This window comes from Crocuta crocuta, unplaced genomic scaffold (assembly GCF_008692635.1).
Source record: "Crocuta crocuta isolate KB4526 unplaced genomic scaffold, BGI_CrCroc_1.0 scaffold30, whole genome shotgun sequence".
Classification (NCBI taxonomy): Eukaryota; Metazoa; Chordata; class Mammalia; order Carnivora; family Hyaenidae; genus Crocuta; species Crocuta crocuta.
The window spans coordinates 13,126,447-13,149,362 of record NW_027528345.1 but is presented as its reverse complement, the minus strand read 5'-3'; the positions used below and the strand labels follow the sequence as shown (position 1 = coordinate 13,149,362).

Genomic DNA, 22,916 nt, shown 5'->3' with positions numbered 1-22,916 from the left:
GTAATAATATTGCAAAGTAATATATGCTCCTCCACGTGGGTAGTATAAGCATAGTGAATGACAGGTAAGGAAGGAGGCTGGTGCTTTGGGATCACAAAGGGTCTGGTGATGGAGAGAATAAGGAGACACGTTATCAACTAATAAGTACAGTACAAGGTTTATTAACCAAAACGATGTTTTACCATGTGTTAGATGTGAGGGATACACGAAAGTGGAAGATAATGTGCTTCTGAGGAATTTAACAATCTAGTTGGTGAGAGAAAGAACATAAATAGCAGAATTCCAGAGAATCTACTGCTGACGTGCACGGCCCTGACAAGTGTAACAGGCATGTGTGGGGAGAGAACAAGAGCCTCTAGTATCCACTTGGAGCCAGACAGAGCAGCTGAGGCATTAAAGCTAGTGTTACTCCCAAGATACCTGCGCGCAGAAAGAGGACATACATGATGGTACCTGGCCAAGACACTCTCAATGGGTCTATTTTCCACCCTTCCTGAAGCCTCTGTCTCGACTTATAAGAGTTTTCTTTTCTTTTCTTTCTTTTTTATTTTTTTGCCGGGGGTGCGCAATGGAGAGAGAGAGAGAGAGAGAGAGAGAGACAAAGAATCTCAGATAGATTCCACACTCAGTGTGGAGCCTGACTTGGGGCTCCACCCACGACCCTGGGATCAAGACCTGAGCCAAAAATCAAAGGTCAGAAGCTCAACTAACTGAGCCACTCAGGCACCCCCCACCTAAGAGCATATTGATACCCCTCTTCAGCTTTGTCTGCTGAGGCCAAGCCAGGCCCACCTTTGTCCTGTGGTTTTACGTTTCTTCTTAACACTCTCAGACTTGGACTCCTGCAAGCTATTCTCTCTTTATCGTACCCATAGTGGGAGGGAGCAATAATCTTGGCTTCAGATGTTCTCAGATGAACCACACAAAACACAGGGTTTAAATGCTACATCTTTATTATATTAAGGTTAAATTAAAAGGAAATATTTCATATAAAACACTGGAAAAGTAATTTAAAATATTTATCATAAGGGTTAAATCTAAGAAGAGGAGGTAGAACAGTCACATGGCTTTTATCTGTGATAGGACAGTCCCAAGGGCTCACCGCAGGGAGACAGGCAAGCCATAAGCCACAGGTGCAGCTCCAATAAGATACTTGAGTCGGGGAGCCTGGCGCGCCTGGTTGACGTAGTAGAGAAGAGGGGCTCCTGGGCCTGCTCCAAGCCAACCCTGCAGCAGAGCCTCCGTGTAGCGGTCAATGTCACGGTCAGTCACATCCCAGAGGTTACCCAGAAACAGGGGACTGGGGAAAAAAGAAGAACTGCAAAGTGAGGGCTTTAAAACAAAATACGTAGGAAAACATGACTGGTGGTAGTGGGCGAGGAAAGGGGAGTGAGCCCATGGGAAGTGCCCTGGTCCGTAGTTCCAGAAGGGCAGAAGAGGGCAAAGGGTTAAAGGCCCAGGCATGCCAGGGAACCATAACAGGAGGAAGGTGGGGCATAAAAGAGGAAGGATTTAGGGTTCAGGCCTGGAAAGAACCTGGGGTGGGGACCTAAGTTAGGCCCTCAACTCACCAGCCAGCCATGATATACTTGAGCACGATGCCAGCCCCCTCCAGGTTTCCATGCACAGCCAGGGCCGCGCTGCTGCAGCCAAACAGCAAGGCCACTGCCCGGCAGCTGAGGCGCAAGACGGCCTGTCCGTCCAGGAAGCGGGCACCCGCCCCGTGTCCTGCATAGCTAAGGTAGAAGGACGAAGGGGGAGTCTGAGATAGCGGCACCTGGCCTCTGCCGTGTCTCTAGGGGTGTCCTGAGTCAGCCAGGGGCTTGAAAGCCCCAAAACAAACTATGGTGACGCCCTCCTCTGGGGCCACCGCCCTCCCCACTTCCCTGCCCTACGCACTCACATATATAAGTCGTGCTCTGTCAAGGCCACCTGCACTTGTTCTGGGCTTGGCACCTCGCCAACCACCCCTTTCCAGCCAGCTTCGCTGCAGGGAAAATGTGGGAGTAAGAACGGGGGTCAGCTGGCACAGAGGGCAGAGGGAACACTAGTGAGAAGGTGGGCTGCAACCTCTGATTCTGGAGAAAAGGACATGGTGCCCCTCTCTACGCCCTCCCCCATCCTTCTTACTCTTATCCCCACTGACCTGCTAAAATTGGCTCGAAACTGCTCCTCTGTGCTCGACAGGTTATTGTGAGGGTTCAGGACATAGAAGGTATTGCGCGGATCCACCCCTTGGCTTAGTACTGCCGAGGCCCCGGACTGAGGAGGAGACACTGGTGATCAGGATGCTGGTCTGGCCAGAGAGCCTGAGCTTCAGCAAACTCCAAACCCCTTTCCACGACTGAGCCATCCCATCTCGAAGGCGCTCTCCTGTCGGCCCATATCTCCCGCAACCACCAATCATTCCCCACTCCCTGGAACCCACCTCTTTGATGATGGAGTAGCTGAGCAGGAAGCGGAAGGAGGGCAGCCGAGTGACGGGCAGGGCCCGGAGGCTGGGGATGCTCTCCCACGGCAGCTTTTGCAGGTCCTGGACAAAAAGCATGCAGGCATGACTATCCCTAGCCAGGCATACACAAGTGTCAGAAGGGGGTACAGGGGCCACCTGGTGCCCGTCGCCCACCAGAGACGGCCCTCCAGCCCCCAGCTCCTCACCTTGTCTAGCACTAAGATAAGATGCCCATTGCTTGGTACTGTCTGGCCCTGAAGACGTCCTACTGCCTCACTCAGAAGCTCTTGGGCTCGTTCTGGTCGGGCTGGGCACAGCCCATAGGCCAAAGTCTCAATGTCCTGCGGGGTGAGGGTGCTGGCACCGCTGAGCATGGTCTGCAGGGGAACAGCGGTCAGTGAGGGCCATCGCACACATCTCCACTCGCAATGGCAGGGGGGAAAGAATTAAGTCCGGCTTCTCCCCCCTTCCAGATTTCTTAACTCACTTTCAGCAGAGCCGCATCGGGATATTTCCAGCCACATTCCTGCAGCAACTTCTGTAGGCGGGAGGCCTCCTGGGCAGGGCCATGGTCCTCACTGGATGGCAGCAACAGTCCCCTCCAGCAGCCCAGTACGTGCTTCTCTAGGGAAGTGACGAGAGCCTGAACGAGGAAGAATAGAACGTTCAGTCGGAGAGGAGCTGAGGAAATGGCTGCTCCAGCGTGTGTATCTGTTTTACACATCTTCCCACCGGTTAAAAAGGCAAGAAGCTAGAAACATTTTTCGTTTGCTGAGATTCTGGGGGAGTACAGATGATTTATTACATGTCACCATGTTTTGACAAATACCAACAGGCGGGCAATGAAAGTTAAACCCGGGAAGCTGATACTTGGACTTAAATCATTTTCCTTGTATGTATCCTCAAATATTCTGTTGCCATAACACCTTCAAGTTTTTGGTGCTTGTTTAAAGTCTTTCTCAGGGCGCCTGGGTGGCTCAGTCAGTTAAGCATCCATCTTCAGCTCAGGTCATGATCTCACAGTTTGTGAGGTCAAGCCCCACATTGGGCTCTGTGCTGACACCTGAAGCCTGCTTCAGATTCTGTGTCTCCCTCTCTGCCCCTCCCCAACTTATGGCTCTGTCTCTCTCAAAAATAAAGATTAGACTAAACAAACAAACAAATAAATAAGTCTTTTTCAAGTGACCTCATTTTTTATTTAGGCCTATGCTTCCAGAAACGACTTGAGGTAACTAAGCACTAGCCTGGGACCCCTGGGAGAGAAGACAGTGACCCCCGGGGTCACTCTCAGGGCAGGCCCGACCCCACTCCACCCCACCTTGGGGGCACACACCTCCATCCTATGGTCCAGTTCTAGCCGTCCTGTCCACCATTCTCGCTTGTCAGTACAGCTGCTGTTCTCCTTCTGTTCCTTCTGGATGGCGTCAAACTCTTTCAGGGCTGAACTCAGTGGAAGCTTTGGGAAATGGGACTGTGTGAGCTTTCTGCTTGTCCACGTGATCACCACCTCCCCCCCCCGCTGCAGAATGTGAGCAGCTTGATCAGAAGCCTACCCCAGCCCACCTCTGCTTGCTGGCCCAGGAAACCTACCTTGTTCTGGGCGGTGGGGATCTGCACGGTGACTGGGGGACTGTCTTTTTCCAGCCGGGTCAGCAGGAGGGTGTCGCCCACAGTTCCGGGCTGGAGTGTGGCCAGAGCCAACACACACACAGTCACCCCTGATGCACAGAGCAGACCCAGCCTCATTTCAGCTCTTACAAGGAACTCCCTTCCCCGTCTTCTGCACTCAATTCCTATCCATCACTCAAGACAACTCTAAAAAAAAATCTTCCCTGGTCACTGGAGTTCAAGGTGCTCTCCCTTAACAGCCACTTGAGGAGAGAGACCACATCTTGTATTTTTCTGTGTCCCTCATAGAAACTAACAAAAGTTCCTGCACAGAGGGAGGCACTCAAATCATCTGTTAATGTGGTTCACGTTAGTGCAGGGAGACTCTGGACATCTGAATACACCCCGAAAAAAGTCACTGAATCTACTAGTAACTGAGAGTGGAAGTTAAAAAGACGAAAAACAAAACAAGACTTCCAGATTTAGGGCATTTCTCTGGTGAGAGTAACAAAATGACAAATCAGTGAAAAAGTAGGAGATTTCCTTCCATAGGAGTCATAACTCTACGTTAACTCCTTAAACTCCATAACTGCTAATGCCTTAAACTCTTCGCCTAACTCCTTAGTAAGAAGATGCAAAACAGGAAAGAAGAGCCAGCGGAAGCCAGCTGCCATACCGCTAGGGATCAGAGCCAGGCGCTGCCGGAAACTCTCTTTCTCAGGCTCAGGGAATTGACCAGATCCTGAAGCACTGAAGGAAAAGAGGTGCTGGATGCGGGCCAGGGGGACATCTCCAGGCCTGTCCTGCAGGCTCAGCCTCTGCAGCTGGTCTGCCATTTCGAGTGATCCCCGGTGCTTCTGGGCCTTGCTGCAGATGACACAAGTAAGGGTGAGCTCTCCCTCCTTCAAAATCTGGACCTTCCTTCCAGCGTGCCCCACACAGCCCTTGGTACAACTCACCTGAGCTGCCTGTGGAGGTGGGTGAGCAGCTGGTGGCGACAGGTGATGGACACAGACTCGGTGACAAGGCAGGCCGTGGCATAGGGATCCCGGTGGCCCAAGCACAGAGCCAGGAAGCGGCAGAGGTGAGCATAAAGCCCACTAGGCGGGCAGTGACTAACCCCACGGAAAGCAATGCTCAGTAAGTCACAGACAGAATCCAGGGTAGAAAGACCTAGAGGAAGGTGAAGATACTTGCTATAGATGAGTCCCATACTGCTTAGCTGATGATGGAACTTTCCGTTCCAAGCTTCCAAGGCTCTATCTCATCTCCCACTTGGAAAAGCTACCATTTACGAAGGGCAATGTGCCAAGTGGGACGTGATGCAACTTACATCAACTCACTCCATCCTCCCAAACCCCATTTTATAGATAAGTAATAGCAGCTCAGAGAGGTTGAGTGACTTGCACACAGCTAGTGTGCAAGCTAGTGGAGAGAGTAATGGGATTCAAACCCAGGTTCAAAGGCAACTGGATCTAGATGGGGATTCGAAGACAGAACCATGGACAGGCTACAAGGGCATCAGGACTGAGCAACCTAGAGGCTCGCCCTCTCCTAGTGACCAGACCTCAGTGGTCAGCATATTCACCGATGGCTCCAGGGGCAGAGGGAAGTCGGAGCCGACGACCGAGATCCTTGTCTCTCTCCTTGTCTAGGCATGGGACGAGCAGCTCCTCTTTACTGGAATCACGTCTCAACACTTCACATTCTCCTATGGCTATATCAGGTTCTGGAGCCGATGCCTTCCCACCTGGGGAGAGAACGTGACTTTCTGTAGTTTCTGCCTCCTGCCCTCCCCTTTGTTCTTTCTGGGATCTAGTCCCAGAGCCAGGAATAAAGTTGTATTTCTGTACTGTCTTTGGCACCAGTTAGTTCTTGTGCTTTGGCCCCAGGGCAAACCCCCCCCCACCAAATGTATGCACCTTCTACCTCCCACCATTACCATCTTACCTGAGGCTGAATCTTCCCCATCGGAGCCCCTGAGGATCTCAAAGCTCATTTCCATCTGGTCATCAGTCATTTCCTCCTCAGCGATGGTCCTCATGACCTCAGAGCCCAGCTCCTCACAGTATCCTGACGTCACCTTCTTGGCCCTCCGGCTCCTACCACCCAGGCCTGGGTACCCAGGGGCACTACTTGAGGCTGCTACCGCAACAGTCTTCAGGCTCGGGTCCTTCCTGGCCCGGCCCCGGCCCCGGGAGGCAGTACCCCGTCTCTTGGGCGCCTCTGCAAGCCGTGCCTCAACTGAGACAGGGTCTTCCAAGTCACTGTCATCACTGAAGTTCACCTGGGATGGGTGGGAAAGGGAGAAGGGCCAGGGGGCCTTCAGTGACAAGACATCCAAGACCTCTGCCGGCAGGTGGCGCTGCAGAGGCACGATCTCAGAGGCCTTTGGGGAAGATTTAAAAATTAACCTCTCCAGTTGAGGCAGCTCAATCAAGGGCAGGGACTCTTGGGTGTGGAAAGAGAGAGAAGGAAGGAACAAAAGGACAAAGGATGAAATGGAAGAGGAACCACAGAATTAAGGAAAGCACCTTCTGTCTGAAACAAAGGTACAGTTGTCTTTCTGTGCACGTAACAGTAGAGCTGAGAATCCCACCAGGCCCTGGGAGACACACCTACTCTGCAGAATTCTCTAGAACTACCCCACCTGACGCCACCACCCAGCCACAGTCCCATCTCACCTTAAGGCGTGTCTGGACCCTCTGTTGTACCCTCGGGGCCTTGGGAACCCCAGGCTTGCTCTTTGTAGGGAGGACTTCCTCAAACACAGTGAAAGGGACGCGAGCACCAGCCTGCCTGACCTGGCCCGGGGGCTTCGGTGTACAGGGCAGTCCTCCACCTTCCAGACTTTTCAGAGAGGTATTATGGAGAGCCTGGGTAGATGAGTCTGCTCGTTGACGCCCTCTTCCTGACTGTTTTTGGCTCCGCGGCTTAGAGGGCTCTGAGCCTGCGGAGGGTTTTACTGATGGTGGCTGCCAGCCCCAAGAGCTTGCAAAAAGTTGGGTACTGCAGCAGTTGAGGCCGGCCAGCTTCGCAAGGGCCCGAATCAAGAGCAGGCTGGCCCGCCAGGGCTCCAGGTGGGGTACTCGTGCTGCCACAAACTTCAGCCCTGACTCCAGGACCTTCCCCAGGCTCTTGTATGATGGCCGGCTCAGCCCCTCCAGTGCCAGCTGTGTGTAGGCCTGAGCCGAGATCTCATCCAAGAGGCTCGGGACAGGGGAGGGAGGTGCTTTGTGATTCAGGGCAGTTTGCAGAGCTTGGGTGAGGCGCTCAGTGGCTGCAGGGCAACCCTTCAGCACGACCTGCAGCAGCTCCAGACCCTGGGTCTGCTGACCCATGGCCAGCCTCACCCCCGCTGTGACCAATGCCCAGCGCAGACAGACTGCTGAGAGCACGGGGCTGGCACAGAGCAAGCAGTCACACGCAGGCAGGTGGGTCAGAAAGCCAGGGCTGGGCTGGGGCTTCGTTTTCAGGACAGGGGAAGAGTTAGTAGAGGGTGCCACCGGACCAGGCTCCTTGGCCACAGTGGCTACTAGCTCCAGGGCAGGGCCTCTCAGGAAGGGCTCCTCTTCAGGGAGCTCTGGAGGACGACGGGCCCGGGTCTGCTGCTTGCCCTTCTGCAGGTGGACCTTCTTCACAGAGTCCTGGTGCTGGGCTGGCCCGCCAAACTCTGGGGAGAGTGGAGCCAGAATTACGAAGCTGAGGGATGCGATACCAAGTGCTTCCCAAGCTACCCCAGGGCCTAACTCCTTACTATCAGCATTATTTACTTACTGCTTATACGAATTACTGTATGAACACACTAAATATTAATATGGCTTATTCTTTTCTCAGTAAAATCCCTATGTTTCTTCCCATCCCACAATGGATAAACACAACCCGCAAAGCCCCCATACCTGCACCTGAGACGGCTGAGTGGCTCAGGAAAGCAGGCGGGCACCAGGAGACCCACATCTTAATCCTGGCTCTGGCCTCCACCTAAGCCCATGATCCTGACCCAAAACACTGAATTTCTCAACTTCCTCATTTTACAAATGGAAAAAAAAAATCCATGTGTCCACCTGACTTTCCAGGGTTTTGTGTGGGTCAAATGAAATACTAGAGGGGCGCCTGGGTGGTTCAGTCGGTTAAGTGTCTGACTTCAGCTCAGGTCATGATCTCATGGTTTGTGGGTTCGAGCCCGGCATCATGCTCTGTGCTGAATGTTTGCTCAGAGCCTGGAGACTGCTTCGGATTCTGTGTCTCCTTCTCTCTCTGCCCCTCCTCCCCTCACACTCTGTCTCACTCTGTCTCAAAAAATAAATAAACGTAAAAACAAAAAAGAAATACCAGAGGTAAAAGTGGTTGATAAGAAAAAAAATATACCATAAACACACTATTTTAGCATTAATTTAAGCCCTCCTGAGGACACTACATTTGTGCTGTTTAACAGAGTGGCCACTAGGCCACAATGTGGCTGCTGAGCACATGAAATATGGCAAGTGACTGAGGAGTGAATTGTAAATTTTATTCAAATTAAGTTTAAATAGCCAAAATGTATTAGGCAGCGCTAAAAAGTACAGCCACGTAGGGTCAGTCACGGGCAAGCCTTCTGAAGGAGGGGCACCAGTGGTCTGATTGAAGCTGAGGAGTTAGAAGTCCCGGATTTAGAAGGGGCCCACACTCTCATACACAATGTGTCGCAGAGTGTGTACCACTCCTGCTGCCACCTGTGGGTGCGGGGGCATGGCTGCTCACCTGTGCAAGACTCCAGCAAGAACAGAACCTGCCGCAGGTCCGACTCACAGAGGTCAATGTCGGTGCGTGCCAGCTCCAGCTCGGCCTTCAGCACTAAGAACAGGGCACACCTTTTTGGGAGAAGAGAGGACGACCAGCTCATAGAAGTCTGTGTTCCTGAGTCCGTCTTTCTGTCCCTTTCACAGGCAGCACCGGGCCAGGCTCCTAGCCTCTGGAGGGCCCCTACTCCCTCGAGCTGACTTCAAGCCTACCCTGGGAAAAGTCTCTACACTTCTCCCTCATCCCAAGTCATCTTGGTGCACAAGGACATGATTTCCCAAACCACATTCCCTCCCAGCAAAAGGATCCGGTGGGCAAAGGGACTTAGGGAAACCCGGTACACCGGCTCTCCCTTTTGGGGACTTAACAATGCAGATCAGCGTATTGAAGGACGTGAGAAGTCCTACAGGAAATAAAAATGTCTAACCTTGGTTAACTCAGCATTTCCCACTTACTAAGCCATGAAATACATTCTCCCAACCCCTCCAAACATAACACTGTGTTAATCTGTGGAAGAGTTTGGGAACCCGTAGTCCAGGATGCGAGCCCTCAGGCTCTGGACCTGGCCTCCTCTGGACTGTACTCACTGGCGCGGTATCTGCAGCTTTGTTGTAAGCTTCAGGGCATCCAAGCAAAAGGCCTTGGCTTCGCTCACACTTCCCAGATGGCCCAGGCGGGAGACCAGCTTCTCTGAGCAGCTCAGCACCTCTGTCAGAACCTGCCATTTTTGTACCAGATTTTCACCTGTGTAGCAAAGGAGGGAGACGAGACCATCGTCACTCAGTCACAGCCTGGATCTCTCTGGAGGCAAAACAGGCAGCCCCCCTCACCCCCTGGCCCATTCATTCCCACCGGGCCTCACTCTCTTCCTCGCACTCACCGTAGTCCAGAAATGGCGTCTCCACAGCTGCCTTCTGAATCGAGAGCACGTCACTGCCCAGGAGCAGGAGGATGATGCTTCGGAGGAGCTTATGGGAGTCGACGAGTGCGATCTCAGGCGTCTGCCAGCCTGTGCAGGGGTGGCCGTGGAGGGACAAGAAGGGAGATGACGCAGCCACAACCACCACCACCCTCACCTACTATGATAGCAAATGAAGAGCATGCTGCCACCGTTCTCCTTCTGTGTGCCTAAGGCAGACAGAGCGAATCAATCACAGAGGACCACGCGGGGCCTCAGAATCCTTGTTAGTGTAGCATTCCGGCCAGGTACTGAGCAACTGATCAGTCAGCAGACAAACAGATACTCATCTGCTATCCCAAGCCTACTACTCTATGCAGCCTCTCAGTGGGCTGGGCCACACAGTGGGGACAGCGGAGGGGACGAGGGCTCGAGAAGAGCTGAGAGCGGACAAACCACACAATTTGACCACAGAGGGCTGTCATCCACCCTGTTCTTTCACCTTGGGCACAGAGCTGCTCCCGCAGGGAGGCTGAGAGACTGTCTGAGGAAAGGCTGAGGTATGATGCCACCACCTGCAAGGCCTGGACACGCAGCAAGTACCAGGCCTTGGATGTCCTCTGGAGGGCAGGGTCCCGAAGCACAGACAGCAGCAGAGAGGCCCCCTCAGTCACCTGGGAGACAGGGAGAGCCAGAGAACGGTGTGTGAAGTCAGAGCAGCGATCCAGAACTTAGGATGCCCCTGAAGATCATCCGGCCCAGCCTCTGCTTTCGGGAATGATAAAAGCTGTGGAGAAGCCTATAGCCTGAGAGGGCGCCAGACTCAGCCAAGTCACCCAGTTGGTCTGTGAGAAAACTCAGCTTTTCTGCATCTCACTTGATTTCCAATTTGGGCTCCAGGGCCTTCCCGGGATCAGTGTCATCCCAGTTTCCAGTCACAGGACAGGGTGACTGAGGCAACCGGGAAAGAATAGAAAGGACGAGGCTGGGAAACAGCACTGCTTCTCACAGTCGGGAATATACTTCTAATAGCTTCAGGGAAATCTCAGAAGCCAGAAAAATATCCCAAAAATCCTAAAAATCCTTCTAATACCTGGGAACTTCGGGGATTCTGAAAGTGAGAAATACCTTCTGGTGAACACGGTAGAGTTGACTTCGAAGTAGGTTACAGTTCAGTGAAAGGAGCAGGTATGTGTCAGTGCTATGATCCAGAAGCTTCAGGGTGGAGTCTGCCTCTGCCAGTTGCAGCTAAGAAAATGATCATGGGGTTCTGAGCATGCTGGTGAGGAGAGGCAGTCAGACTTTTCAAATTAAAGTGGGTCACAGCACTTGCAAGTAAAATGCGGAACATCTCCAGCTAAGTATTAAATTATTTCAAGTAATATAATCTATAACATGAGAGTTATTCAACCACTCGCTAAAATGTTCATTTAGGATCTTTCGGTTAACCACTATGCCAGAAAGACAGCTCAATAAGAAACAAGCGAGATTTTCCACCCAACAGCCTGCGATGCAGTGGGGGCGCAGACACGCCTGTGTAATCATGACACAGTGCCATCGGTGGTGTGGGGACCCAGGGAAAGTAGGTGATTCTGCCCTTGAGGAAGAGGATGTCTGAAGTACTTCATGAGGGAGAAAACAATTGAGCTAGGTCTTGAAAAGAAAGTAGAAAAAAGGGGAGTGGAGGAGGCACATTTAGGATGGAGGGGCTAACAGAACCAAAGGGAGGGAGGCACGTACAAGGCCCTAAAGTAACTGGCGTGGATGGACAGAAGTTCCATGGCGGGGAGTGGCCAGAAAAGGCGTGAGCCAGAATACAGAAGGTGTGCAATACCAAGTAAACGGTCTAGACAGTATCCTACAGGTAATGGAGAAACCAGTGAAATCCCTGCAGCAGGAAAAAAGACGAGATCGGATCTGTGCCTTAAAAGATCACGTTAGCAGTTAGAAGACAAAGGGCCCTCCCTGCTGGAAGCAGGGGGACCAGCAGCTAGGGGGCGCTGGGGCAGTCCTAAGGGAGTGGAGAAAGGGCGACTCGGGCAAATGGTGGGGAAATACAGGATCAGCGGGGTATTTCTGGTGCAGGATCTATAAGACTTAGGAAACAATGGTTTTGCAGTGAGAAGGAAAGACGCTTCCTCTTCCCACAGCTGCCTCCCAACCACTCCACGCTTTACGATCCTCCAGCAGGATGTGCCGGTAGAAGGCAGGGAAGATGCTGCTTCGGTATCTTGTCTTCTCAGAGAAAAGATGGGTCGCTAAAGTCAGGTATCCCCGCCCCTCCAGGCTTGGCTGGCTGGGCACTCACCTGGGCATAGCTGGGACAGCCGAGCGTCAGGAGCAGCTGGGCGGCGTGGCAGGAGGAGCCGGCTGCCTTCGCGTGGTCCTCCATTCTCTGGGAGACGATCCGAACGAGCAGAAGGACCTCGAGAGCCTGCAGGGGCTGGTGGGCCGGGAGCAGGAAGTTTACCCCAGCTCCTGCTCTAACCTCCATTTCGACCCTCTGCTCCTCAGCCCTTTGAGACCTTGGTCTGACTTCAGGGCCTGGGTGAGGTGTGGCTACAGGCAAGGTGACCGTCTGCCACCCTCAGGGAGCCTGAGATGAGAGCAGCGAGGGAGCCTACCACTGTGTTCCCTCCTGCTTGAAGGCTTGGGTGCCAGTCAGCATCAGCAGCTGGGATTCCCTACTGGGCCAGGCACTGTGCTAAGAGGGTTACATGAGGGTGGAGATGGGCAAGATAGGCGAAGAGGAGCAAGAGGTAAAACTTACAGCTATAAAATAAATAAGTCACGGGGATGAAAAGTACAGCACAGAGTATATTCAATAAGACTGTGATAATGATGTACGGTGACTACACCCATCATGGTGAGCCCAAGTAATGTATGGAATTGCCAAGTCACCATGTTGTACACCTAGAACCAATTCGATATTGTGTGTCAGCCATACTTCAATTTCTTTTAATGTTTACTTATTTTTGAGAGTGAGAAAGCCTGAGCAGGGGAGGGACAGAGAGAGAGAGGGGACAGAGAATCTGAAGCGGGACCTGCGCTGACAGCAGCAGGCCTAATGTGGGTTCAAACCCCTGAATTGTGAGATCATGACTTGAGCCGAAGTCAGACACTCAACTGACTGAGCCACCCAGTCAGTTTGAGCCCCACATTGGGCTCTGTGCTGACAGCACGGAGCCCGCTTGGGATTCTGTCTCCCTCTCTCTCTATACCTCCCCTGCTGGCTCTCTCTCTCTCAAAATAAATAAAAATAACTTAAAAAAATTTTTGAAGGGGTGCCTGGGTGGTTCAGTCAGTTAAGCATCCGACTTCAGCTCAGGTCATGATCTCACAGTTTGTGAGTTTGAACTCTGCATTGGGCTTTGTACTGACAGCTCAGAGCCTAGAGCCTGCTTCGGATTCTGTGTGTGTGTGTCTCTCTCTCTCTGCCCCTCCCCTGCTCACACTCTGTCTCTCAAAATTAAATAAAACATTAAAAAAAAAATTAGAGGGGTGCCTGGGTGGCTCAGTCGGTTAAGCGTCCGACTTCAGCTCAGGTCATGATCTCATGGTCCACGGGTTCGAGCCCTGCGTCAAGCTCTGTGCTGACAGCTAGTTCAGAGCCTGGAGCCTCCTTCGGATTCTGTGTCTCCCTCTCTCTCTGACCCTCCCTCTCTCTCTCTGAAATAAATAAAACATTAAAAAAAATTTTTTTTTAAATTTTGAAGGGATGCCTGGCTGGCTCAGTCAGAAAAGCGTGCGAGTTTGTGAGTTTGAGCCCCACGTTGGGTGTAGAGATTACTGAAAAATAAAATCTTAAAAAAATTTTTTTTTGCTGTGAAACTTAAAAAGGCATAATAAAAATATCAAACTATCAGAAAGAGGGAGTTCATGTGCATCAGCTCATTTAATCTTTCATAGCGACTCCAACCCCAATTTTACAGATGACTGTAGGCTAAAAGGCTAAGACTCACACAGGTTAAGCTGCTTGTCTAAGTTCACATCATGGGTTTGGGGTAGAGCTCAGACTCAGATCTAAGCGCTGAGGCGGCTTCCCATGCTCCTCATGCTAGAAATATGGCCTAAAGGCCACACAGTAACAAAGCTCTTGAGCAATGTTCTTTATCGGAGGTTCCTAATGTGGGGTCCAGGGAAGAGCTTCAGGGAGTCTATGAAACATCCTGACATTGCATGTAAAAATGTAAAACTGGACCTACAGGCATCTATGTATGTTTCTGATTATACAGGGCTTCAATTATCTAAGAATTAATAATAATTATATTTCAACTTAGGAAGGCTGGTGATGGAGGCCATGCCGGGCTACATGGCTTCTCAGCAGATACAGCGGCCAAAGAAGGGAAGGAGCTGGGCTTCTGGTGTGTGGTAATGCCTGCCCCATTACCTTTGCTGCCAGCTGATAGAGGGCTGCGAGGGTCTGCAGCGAGGCTGCTGTCTGCTGGAGACACCGCACGGCGGGGGCTTGAGCCTTTGTAAGAACCTCCTTCCAAAGGGCCAGTGCTTGGTCCAGGCATTTGGACTGAGCTAGAAGTCAGAAGAAAGGGACCAGCCATTCTTTCAGTGTGGGCCATCTGGGGAGAATGCAGCCTTCTTCATAACGCCCTCTGCCCTCGGTGCCCACCTCCCATCCTACTTCCTTTCCCTACCTGGGGTCCCCATTCTGCTCTTAGGAAGCCACAGAGGAGACCCAATGCGACCACACTACGTCCACAGCCCTCACCAGCATCTGCAGCCAAGTTGAAGGCGATGTTACTGTATAGAAAACGATCTTCTTGGAGTTTATCTTCATAGTTCAGGTCATTGACTTCAAATTCCTCCAGGTTTTTAGGGGCCTGGGCTCTCCGATCCCGCTCAATACCCTAGATGGGGGTGGGGGTGGGAATCAGGATAAAACACAGGGCTGGCACCAGCTTACTGTGGACCTGGGGAAAATAATCCCTGTACCCAGTTCTGCCGAGCCCCACAGCAGCCACACTTACTTCCTGCATCTTGGTCTCCAGGGTACAAATGTAGAGCCACAGCAGGGCCTGTGCTTTATCATCCAGAAGCCGATCCTTGGCATGGGCCTCGGGCCTCACAGACTCCAGAAGTTGCAGGGCTTCCTGGATAGCATCCAGGGCAGAGCTGCAGGGAGAGGATGGACTTACACTGGGCCCACAACGAGTACTTACCCTAGTGTCCTGGGAAGGACCTTCTGCAGGCTGGCCGGCCCCACCCTTTGAATGAGCTCCCATGGCCACAAGCTGAAGTGGGGGCTCAGGGACTCAGAGAGGGCAACAGCCTCTGAAAAGGGCAAGAAGACCTGGGGCGAGAAGCAAAGGTGGCCTCCCCGGCTATTCTTCCTCACCAGTCGGTCTGCTGGGCAAAGTCATGGTAGCAGAGCACCTGAGCCAATTCCACCAGGTGGGTGGCTCGAGCCCAGGCCCCGGCCGGCGTCTCCTCAGGGCTCAGCTCCAACAGGTCACAGATGACATTGAACCGTTCCTGCCCCGTGTCCGCTCGCACGGCCTTATAGGCCTGCAGCTCCTCCCTCAGCAGGAAGACCAGGGTCTCCGGGTCCCAGCCACTCAGGCTGTCTCGCAGAGTCCTAAGAGAAAGCAGGCCCAGCACCAGGCCAGGGAGTCGGTGAAGCATGGAGCTTCTGACCCATGCCAAGGAGTCAGCCTTGGCTTCCTGAGAGGTCACTGACTTCCCAGTCATCAAAGCAAGGGGGTTGCCTGTCGCCACTGCTCCCCTATACCTAGCACAACGACCGGCATAGAGTAGGCATTTGATAAATAACAACAAACGGAGGAATCAGTGCCTTTTTCAGACAGAAGGATGCACAAGACCACGAGTACCAAAGGCTAGCCCTAGCCAGGGAGCAAACACGGTCGTCTCCCTCCCCACCAACTCACCTCAGCTGTAGCTCCTTGTCTCCCGCTCTGGCTGCATCCATCTTGATCCGAACCCAGAAGGTGACAGGCTCTGCCATGTGCTGGGGGCCACAGGGCTGCAGGGCTGTCAGCCACAAAGTCACCATGTCGCAGCCCTGGGCCTGTTTACCCAGTTTCTTCAAACTCTCTCCGTGCAGCCGGAAGTACCTGTGCAACTGACCAGAGAAAGCAAACAGACCAAACTGCAGAGGGGAACCAACGAGTCTGTAACAGTGAGGGAGTAGGAGCCGCACAGGTACATATACCAGCAGACGGTCATCCAGCCCCCAGCCCTGCCCCAAGCAGAAGACACCGAAGCACTCAATACCCCAGGGGCTCCCAACCTGAGGCTTCAATCCACCCCACCTACGTATCTGTGTCCACAGCCCTGAAAACCCGGTCTTCCTTCTGTAAGCCCTCTCTCAGCAAGTCAGTGTCTTCTCCTCAGTCAGAAATGCCAGACCATCCTTGATTTTTCTCCGCCCCCTCTCCACTCCCCCCCTCCAGCCACTCACTAAATTAATCCTGGGCTCCTTGCACCCATTCACTTCTCCCCATCCCTCAGGAAGCTGCTTCAGTTCAGATACCACCCTTTCCTACCCAGGCTACAAGAGCAGGGGGGAGCCCAGTGTTGTCCTGGTATCCTGTTAATTCACCACAGTGATGCCAGAGAAACCCAAAATGCCAAGCTGATGCCATACCTTCCTTTGGTAGGCTCATCAGCCTCACTCAAGATGAAAACCAAAGCCCTCTACAACCCACTGCACCTGCCAATCCAGCCAACCCATCATTTCATGGGTGTCCCTGCCGTGGTTCTCACTCCGGTTACTTAAAGGGCCTCCTCGGGGAACTTTTAAAAGATCCAGATGCGTGGGCTCTAGCAGCAGAGATTCTGATGCAATCGGCTTGAGGCAAGCATCAGAGTGACTTTGTTTTAAGTTCGTTCAGGGGATTCTAATGTGCAACCAGGTTGAGAACCACCAGTTTGGAACAGGACTAAACATAAAAAGTGAGACCATGAAAAAAAAAATCAGTAACAGTGCAAGGGAGGTGTGGAAGACATTGCCCCAGGTACATGGTTCCTAACACGCAAGGCAGGGTCCCAGCCAGGCCCTTTCATGCTACTCAGGCCACCAACATAACCTCCCTTCCGGCCCTCGTACCTTCTCAGGAGGCACCTCAGGATAGGTGGCTGGCTTCACCGAGCCCAGATGCTGACAGAGAGGCTCAGAGATGGCACAGGCCTCAGCATACAGCTTGTGACTATAGAAGCTGTAGGCCAAGTTACTGGTGTAAGAGGCTGCAAGTGAGAGAGAGAATAGTTGACAGCGAAATAGTTCCCACGGCTGCTCTCCTGTTGGAGAGGCAGCAGAGACAAGCTCAGCCTGTGGCCAGCTCAGTAGCTTCCAGATCAGACAGGAACGCCTACTGCTAGGGAACGAGGCAGGGACAGCTCTCCCCTTCCTGCTCCAAGTCAGCCCGGGACGTCCATTCCCGTAAGGCAAAGCCACACCAGCAGCCCCTTTTTGCACTCGTTTTACAAGGGCTGAGCCTTCCTTCCTACACAGGGCCCATCTCTCCTCACATGCCAATTTTTGCCTTCATCTTCTTCCACAGGGCAGCATTGTTGGGCTAACACTCTGGCCTGTGCCTTACTTCCTCCTTCTCTCGTTCCACGAAAGCCACTCTAGTAGCCTCCTTGCTATTTCTTGAACACACCAGGATGGTTCCTGTGTTAGGGCCTTGCACTGGCTGTTTCTTCTGCCAGGGACGTCCATTCGCAGGTGTCTACGTGGCCAACTCCATCACATCACCCTCTCAAGGAGGCCCTATTTTAAGTGGTAACTTGCCCCCTCGCCCACCCTGAACTCCTAATTCCCTTTCTTATCCTGCTCTACATTCCTTTCCCCCCACATTTCTTATCATTTTCTAACATACTGATAAGTCAATTATTCTGTTGCTTATTATCATTCTCTCCTAGCCAGAACGTGGCTCCATGAGGGCAGAGATCTTTATTTCGTTTACTGATACACCGAAGTCCTCACGACAGTGCTTGGCACGTGAGGTATTTATTGAATGAACAAAATTTGCCCTAAACTCTACTTTATGCAGCTTCTTGGCTATCAGCATAGATGGCTGGGAAAAATTAAGTCCAGCTTTGATATTGTGGGAAGAATTTACAAACCAGTAATTTTTTTGACTTCTGATGATATTTTTATCTCAATGGGTAGGTTCAACTGCTAAATATACAAATATGAAATTTTCTCCAAAACTTTACAATGTCTGAACTCATTGGGTTTGTATAATTTAATGGGGCCATGCTTTTTGTAAAACAAGGGGGGAAGCTTATCATAAAATACAAAAATAGACAAAACTAATCTATGCTGTTAGGATAATGGTTGCTTTGGCGGGGGATGGTCACTAGAAGGGGGGCAGGAGGAGGGGTTTTTCCCAGGGTCTAAGTCATGCTCTTACTTGACCTAGACGTTGGTTACAAAGTATATTCACTTTGTACTTTTCTGTATGCACATTTCAGTTGAAAGGGTGTGGAGAAGTATATATGCAAATCGGTTTATAAATACATAGTGTATCTCCAGAATGATACATAAGAAATCGATATTAGTTGTCTCTGCAGAGGGCAACTTGGTGACCAGGATTAGGAGAGACTTTAGACTACATGCCCTTTTGTACAATCTGATTGTTGAAGCATTTTTACCTGGTTTCTAAAGAAAAATTTCAGTTATAAATATTCTTTAAAACTTAAACATGTAGAATGGTCATAGGGGCACCTGGGTGGCTCAGTCGATTAAATGTCTGACTTCAGCTCAGGACACAGTCTCACGTTTTGTGAGTTCAAGCCCCATGTTGGGCTCTGTGCTGACAGCTCAGAGCCTGGAGCCTGCTTCAGATTCTGTTTCTCCCTCTCTCTCTGCCCCTCCCCTGATCACACTCTGTCTCTCTCTCTCTCTCTATCAAAAATAAATAATAAAAAAACTTTGAAAAAAGGAAAGTCATAAAGTTGCATATCAGGTACAGTTTCACGAAAGAAACATCAAATCATATTTCAAAGTCAATGGGAAAACACTGTGTCTGCTATTATAAGTTAGCCTCATCACTTCTCTACTGCTGTAAATGACGAGGGTCACTTAAGAACATTTTTTTTACTTCCTTTTAAACTATAAGGAGCTCCCAAGGTGGTCAGAACAATCCAGCAAGTGCTATCTGTCTGCCTAGTGAGTGATGACCTCCCCCCACCCTGTATCTGGGCCCCAGGGCACTAACCAGTCATGCCCAGGTAGTCAGTTAGCTCTTGGCCTGACAGGCCCTGTAAGGCCTCCAGCATCCAGACCACAGTAGATCTGCAACTTTCCACCAGCTGGGCCAGGTCAGCCAAATCAGCTACCTAAAGGGACAAGAAGATCTTGAGGGTGAAAGGAGACATAATAGGTCCAAGGTGACACCTACCCCACCCCAAACCCAAAGCAACCCCAAAGCTCTACTGAGGCAGTCTGGCAACCCCAGACCCTGGGACCCATCCAGGTTTTTTGATGCCCAGACTGTACCTGACAGCTTTGTGCAAAGTCATAAACCACCACCGTGTAGAGGTGAAGTCCCTGAAAGTGCATCTGTACCAAAGACTGCTGCTGCTTGGCAGAATCCCCACAGACCTGAGGAAAGGAGGGAAAGTTGGTTGGAGAGGCAGAGATACAGGATGAGCTCCAAACTGAAGGCTGGCCCAGAGTCCTGGAGAGCTGACTCAGCCCAGGGAGTAGGAAGAAGGACATCAGGAGGGGCCATGGCCCTCCCAGGGTAGACTAGGCTGCTGGTGGCTGGGCTAGGCATAATCCAGAAAGCAGCTTACCGAGGAGGGATTCAGGGCTTCCAGATCTTACCAAAAACCGTAGCCGGATGGATAGTCTGCTGAACCAACATTCCCACCCTACCCCTAGGTCCTTAACTCACACCATCCTGCAGCTGCCGGATGAGAGAGTAGTACCCGCCAAGAAAAGCAAAAAGGCCCAGAACAGCATCTGGTTTATAGCGTCTCTTGATGCCTCGCTCCAGCCCTGAGAGGAAGAACTGGCAGCTGTCCCATAATGCCCGTAGTGGGGGTGATGGCACGTCCACACTGTTCTTCAGGACAGCGGAAGCCTTGGTCAGAAGGTTGGCCAGTGCCTGGGATTCTCCCTCCCCAGCCTGTAGCAGTTCAACCCCAAGTTGGCATAACTGGAGGCTGGGGGCCAGATCGGTGTTCCTTAGGTAATCACGGGCCTTCTCCACTACTCCTGTGGCCTTGGCATGGTGGCAACTCCAGCAGAGGCGACGGCAGCGTTCCAGGGTGAGTTCCAAGAGACAGAGGGCCCTCTGGGGAGAGAGAGGACCAGGAGAACCCCCTCCCTCACCCACCAAGACTTTGATCACATGTCTGGAGAGCTGGTCATCTAGGAAATCAGCATCGGCTTCATTCAGACTGTGCCCAGTGGCATCAAATAGCTGATGGGCAGCTACCACTCGACAGGCTGTTGGAGAAGCAAAGTGGGGAACCTCACAGGAGGTACTTTCATCCTCCAAGAGTACAAGAAAGCTCAAGGCCTTCAGCCGAGTTGATAATGCAGCTCGCCGCTCCTCCAGGGCTTCTGCTGCCTTCCAAAGCAGAGAAAAACTGCCTCGAGCCACAGCCTCAAAGTCCTGGGGAGCGGCTTGGCGAGAGCACTGCACCAAACAGGCATGGAGGGGTTGAGCGAATCGGAGTGTGGCCTCTGGGATTCCCTGTGTGGCAATGTTCCGCAAAAAGATGAAGAGAATTCGTTCCAGGTACAAGGGTGGGCGCTGGGGGGTGGACATCAAGTAACCATTGCAAGCCAGCTCTGCCAGTTCCAGCAGGCTCTCCAGGTGTCTAGGGCAAGCCAGCTTGGCAGTCAGCTGCTGGTTGCAAGCCCTCAAGATGGCATCACAAGCTTGTCTCCTCTCAGCATCAGATCGGCAGCTGGGCAAACCAGCAGCTGGAAGCTTGGACAGGAACTCCTAAAATGAGAGGAAGATGTGATTGGCACTACCAAAGTAGGGAACGATAACTAGAAAGTGAGTTGCTCCGAAGAGGATTCCCCCCACCCCTTTTTTTTTTTATTTTAAAGCTTATTTATTTTGAGAGACAGAGAGAGCAGAAGAGGGGCAGAGAGAGGGGGAGAGAGAGAATCCCAGGCAGGCTCTGTGCTGTCAGAGCGGGGCTGGAACTCCCAAACCATGAGATCATGACCTAAGCCAAAACCAACAGTTGGACACTTAACTGACTGAGCTGCCCAGGCGCCCAAGAGGATCCCCTAGTAACATGTCTCTTCAAATAAGACAAAAAAAACCAGATCATCTCAGAAGGCCAACTTATCCAGAGCCAGACACACTCCTACCTTCAAGTCAGGCAGCAACTCTTCAGCCTCCTTTACGCTGCTTAGCAAGGTCCCAAAGTTGATTCCTTTGAAGCTCCTCATGGCGTTGGAGGGCTAGGGAAAAGGAGAAGGATTACAGTAGGCGGAGAAGATTCATAATGGAGGACAGAAGAGCTTGAAGGCTGCAGAAGAAGGAGGGGCGGGTGTGTGTGAGTGTGCAAAGAATCCCATGAGAAAGACTATCGGGAAGGGCGCCTGGCTGGCTCAGTCAGTGGAGCCGTGGGATACTTGATCTCGGGGTCGTCAGTTCGAGTTCCACTTTTGAGTGCAGAGATTACATTACTTAAGAAAGAAAGAAACCCTATCGGGAAAAGACGCCCACGTCAGAACAGCGGGCTCCTGTTATAAACGGACGCGTCTGCTTTTTCTTCCTCTCGGGGGATCCGGAGCCTCACTACCCATCCCACCGCCCCAACGCCCCACACCGGGAGGCCTCCGCTGAGTTCAGCGCTCACCAGGACGTCCGGAGGGCTCCGAACCTTCCCTCGCAGAGCCGCCCCGCTTCGCCCTCAAATCAGCGCCCGGACCCCACCTCACCTGGGCACGTACACACGCTCACGAGTCCCTCTGGGGTTTATCGCCCCCAGAGGTCGCCCCCTTCCCAAGTCCCAGACTTACTCGCCAGAAAGAGTAGTCCGCAAAGATCCAAGACGCAACCTTCGTTTTCCGCGCCAGCCCCCCCTTTCAAATATCCCGAGCGACCAATCAGCGAGAGCTTGGTAACGCCGGCGTGCCGCGCGGCACAGTGGGAGTTGTAGTTTACCCGCCGCGCCGCACCGTCACGTGACACCGGCGGCGGAGTCGAGCTGCTGTGGGCGTTAAGGCCTCTTGGGGGCGCGGGTTTCCCCACTTGTGACCGAGGCCGAGATTCTCGGCTACCCTTCGGTTAGCCGCTATCGGCAGAGCCAGGCCTCTGCCTCCTCCGCTTTATCTTCAGAGCTCAGAAAGTTTAAATTTCAGGAGAATAGAAATAGGGTAGACAACAAAAAGAACTTACTTGGAAACTCACGCGGTTTGGGTTACTGGGAAAATAGGGCGTAGCCTTTCCTGGAATTCTTTAAAAATAAAATTTTCTGAAGGCACTGACAAGCGTACCATGACTTCCAGTGCGCTCGCTCGCGCTCACTCGCTCGCTCTCTCTCGATCTCGGCCTTCCAACCTTGCTCTTTACATAATCTGCATCAACTAGATTGTGTGAAGAAGACAGAGGACCTAATACTTCTTGATGGGGTTAGAGAGGGTAGAGGAGAGGGTTAAGAGAAGAACTAGGAAAACTCATTCACTGGGATATTTCACAGTCTTTAATGACTTAACGTTTGTAAGTACTACTTCCCCAAACGTGCAGATTCAATCGATTCCTCCTGTTTCTCTTTCCTTCCTCCACCAAAGAATTCAGTTCAAAATTCTGGTCTTCCAGTTAGCTTTTTCCTGATGAATTCTATTAGATAACTCATCCTTATCTCCTTTTTCTTTCTTCTTTTCCCCCTCCCTTCCTACTTTCTTCTTTTTTTTAAGATGAATGGTTTTTTTTAAATGTTTTTTAAATTTTATTTTTGGGGCGCCTGGGTGGCTCAGTCGGTTGAGCGACAGGCTTCGGCTCAGGTCATGATCTCACGCCTCGTGGGTTCGAGCCCCGCGACGGGCTCTGTGCTGACAGCTCAGAGCCTGGAGCCTGTGTCAGATTCTGTGTCACCCTCTCTCTGACCCTCCCCTGCTCACGCTCTCTCTCTCTATCAGAAATAATTTTTTAGGGGCGCCTGGGTGGCTTAGCCGGTTAAGCCTCCGACTTTCGCTTAGGTCATGATCTCGCGGTT

General features: G+C 51.9%; 1 protein-coding gene across 1 annotated transcript; it reads right to left on the bottom strand.

The window, feature by feature from the left end:
- Nucleotides 1–948: 948 nt before the first annotated feature.
- Nucleotides 949–21,765, bottom strand: ESPL1 (extra spindle pole bodies like 1, separase). Its single transcript, XM_077753473.1, has 31 exons — nucleotides 21,721–21,765; nucleotides 21,064–21,156; nucleotides 19,622–20,683; nucleotides 19,222–19,326; nucleotides 18,941–19,061; nucleotides 16,822–16,958; nucleotides 15,641–15,834; nucleotides 15,091–15,330; nucleotides 14,723–14,867; nucleotides 14,464–14,602; nucleotides 14,128–14,267; nucleotides 12,046–12,180; nucleotides 10,866–10,985; nucleotides 10,240–10,411; nucleotides 9,720–9,848; nucleotides 9,427–9,583; nucleotides 8,801–8,910; nucleotides 6,745–7,733; nucleotides 6,011–6,347; nucleotides 5,649–5,810; nucleotides 5,020–5,233; nucleotides 4,737–4,927; nucleotides 4,043–4,170; nucleotides 3,786–3,908; nucleotides 2,940–3,095; nucleotides 2,659–2,829; nucleotides 2,429–2,533; nucleotides 2,147–2,262; nucleotides 1,904–1,987; nucleotides 1,572–1,736; nucleotides 949–1,300 (listed from the first exon to the last, which is right to left on the bottom strand). Exons 2-31 carry the CDS (start codon nucleotides 21,142–21,144, stop codon nucleotides 1,099–1,101), a joined length of 6,330 nt encoding a protein of 2,109 aa, XP_077609599.1. The 5' UTR covers nucleotides 21,145–21,156; nucleotides 21,721–21,765; the 3' UTR covers nucleotides 949–1,098.
- Between the last annotated feature and the right edge of the window lie 1,151 nt (nucleotides 21,766–22,916).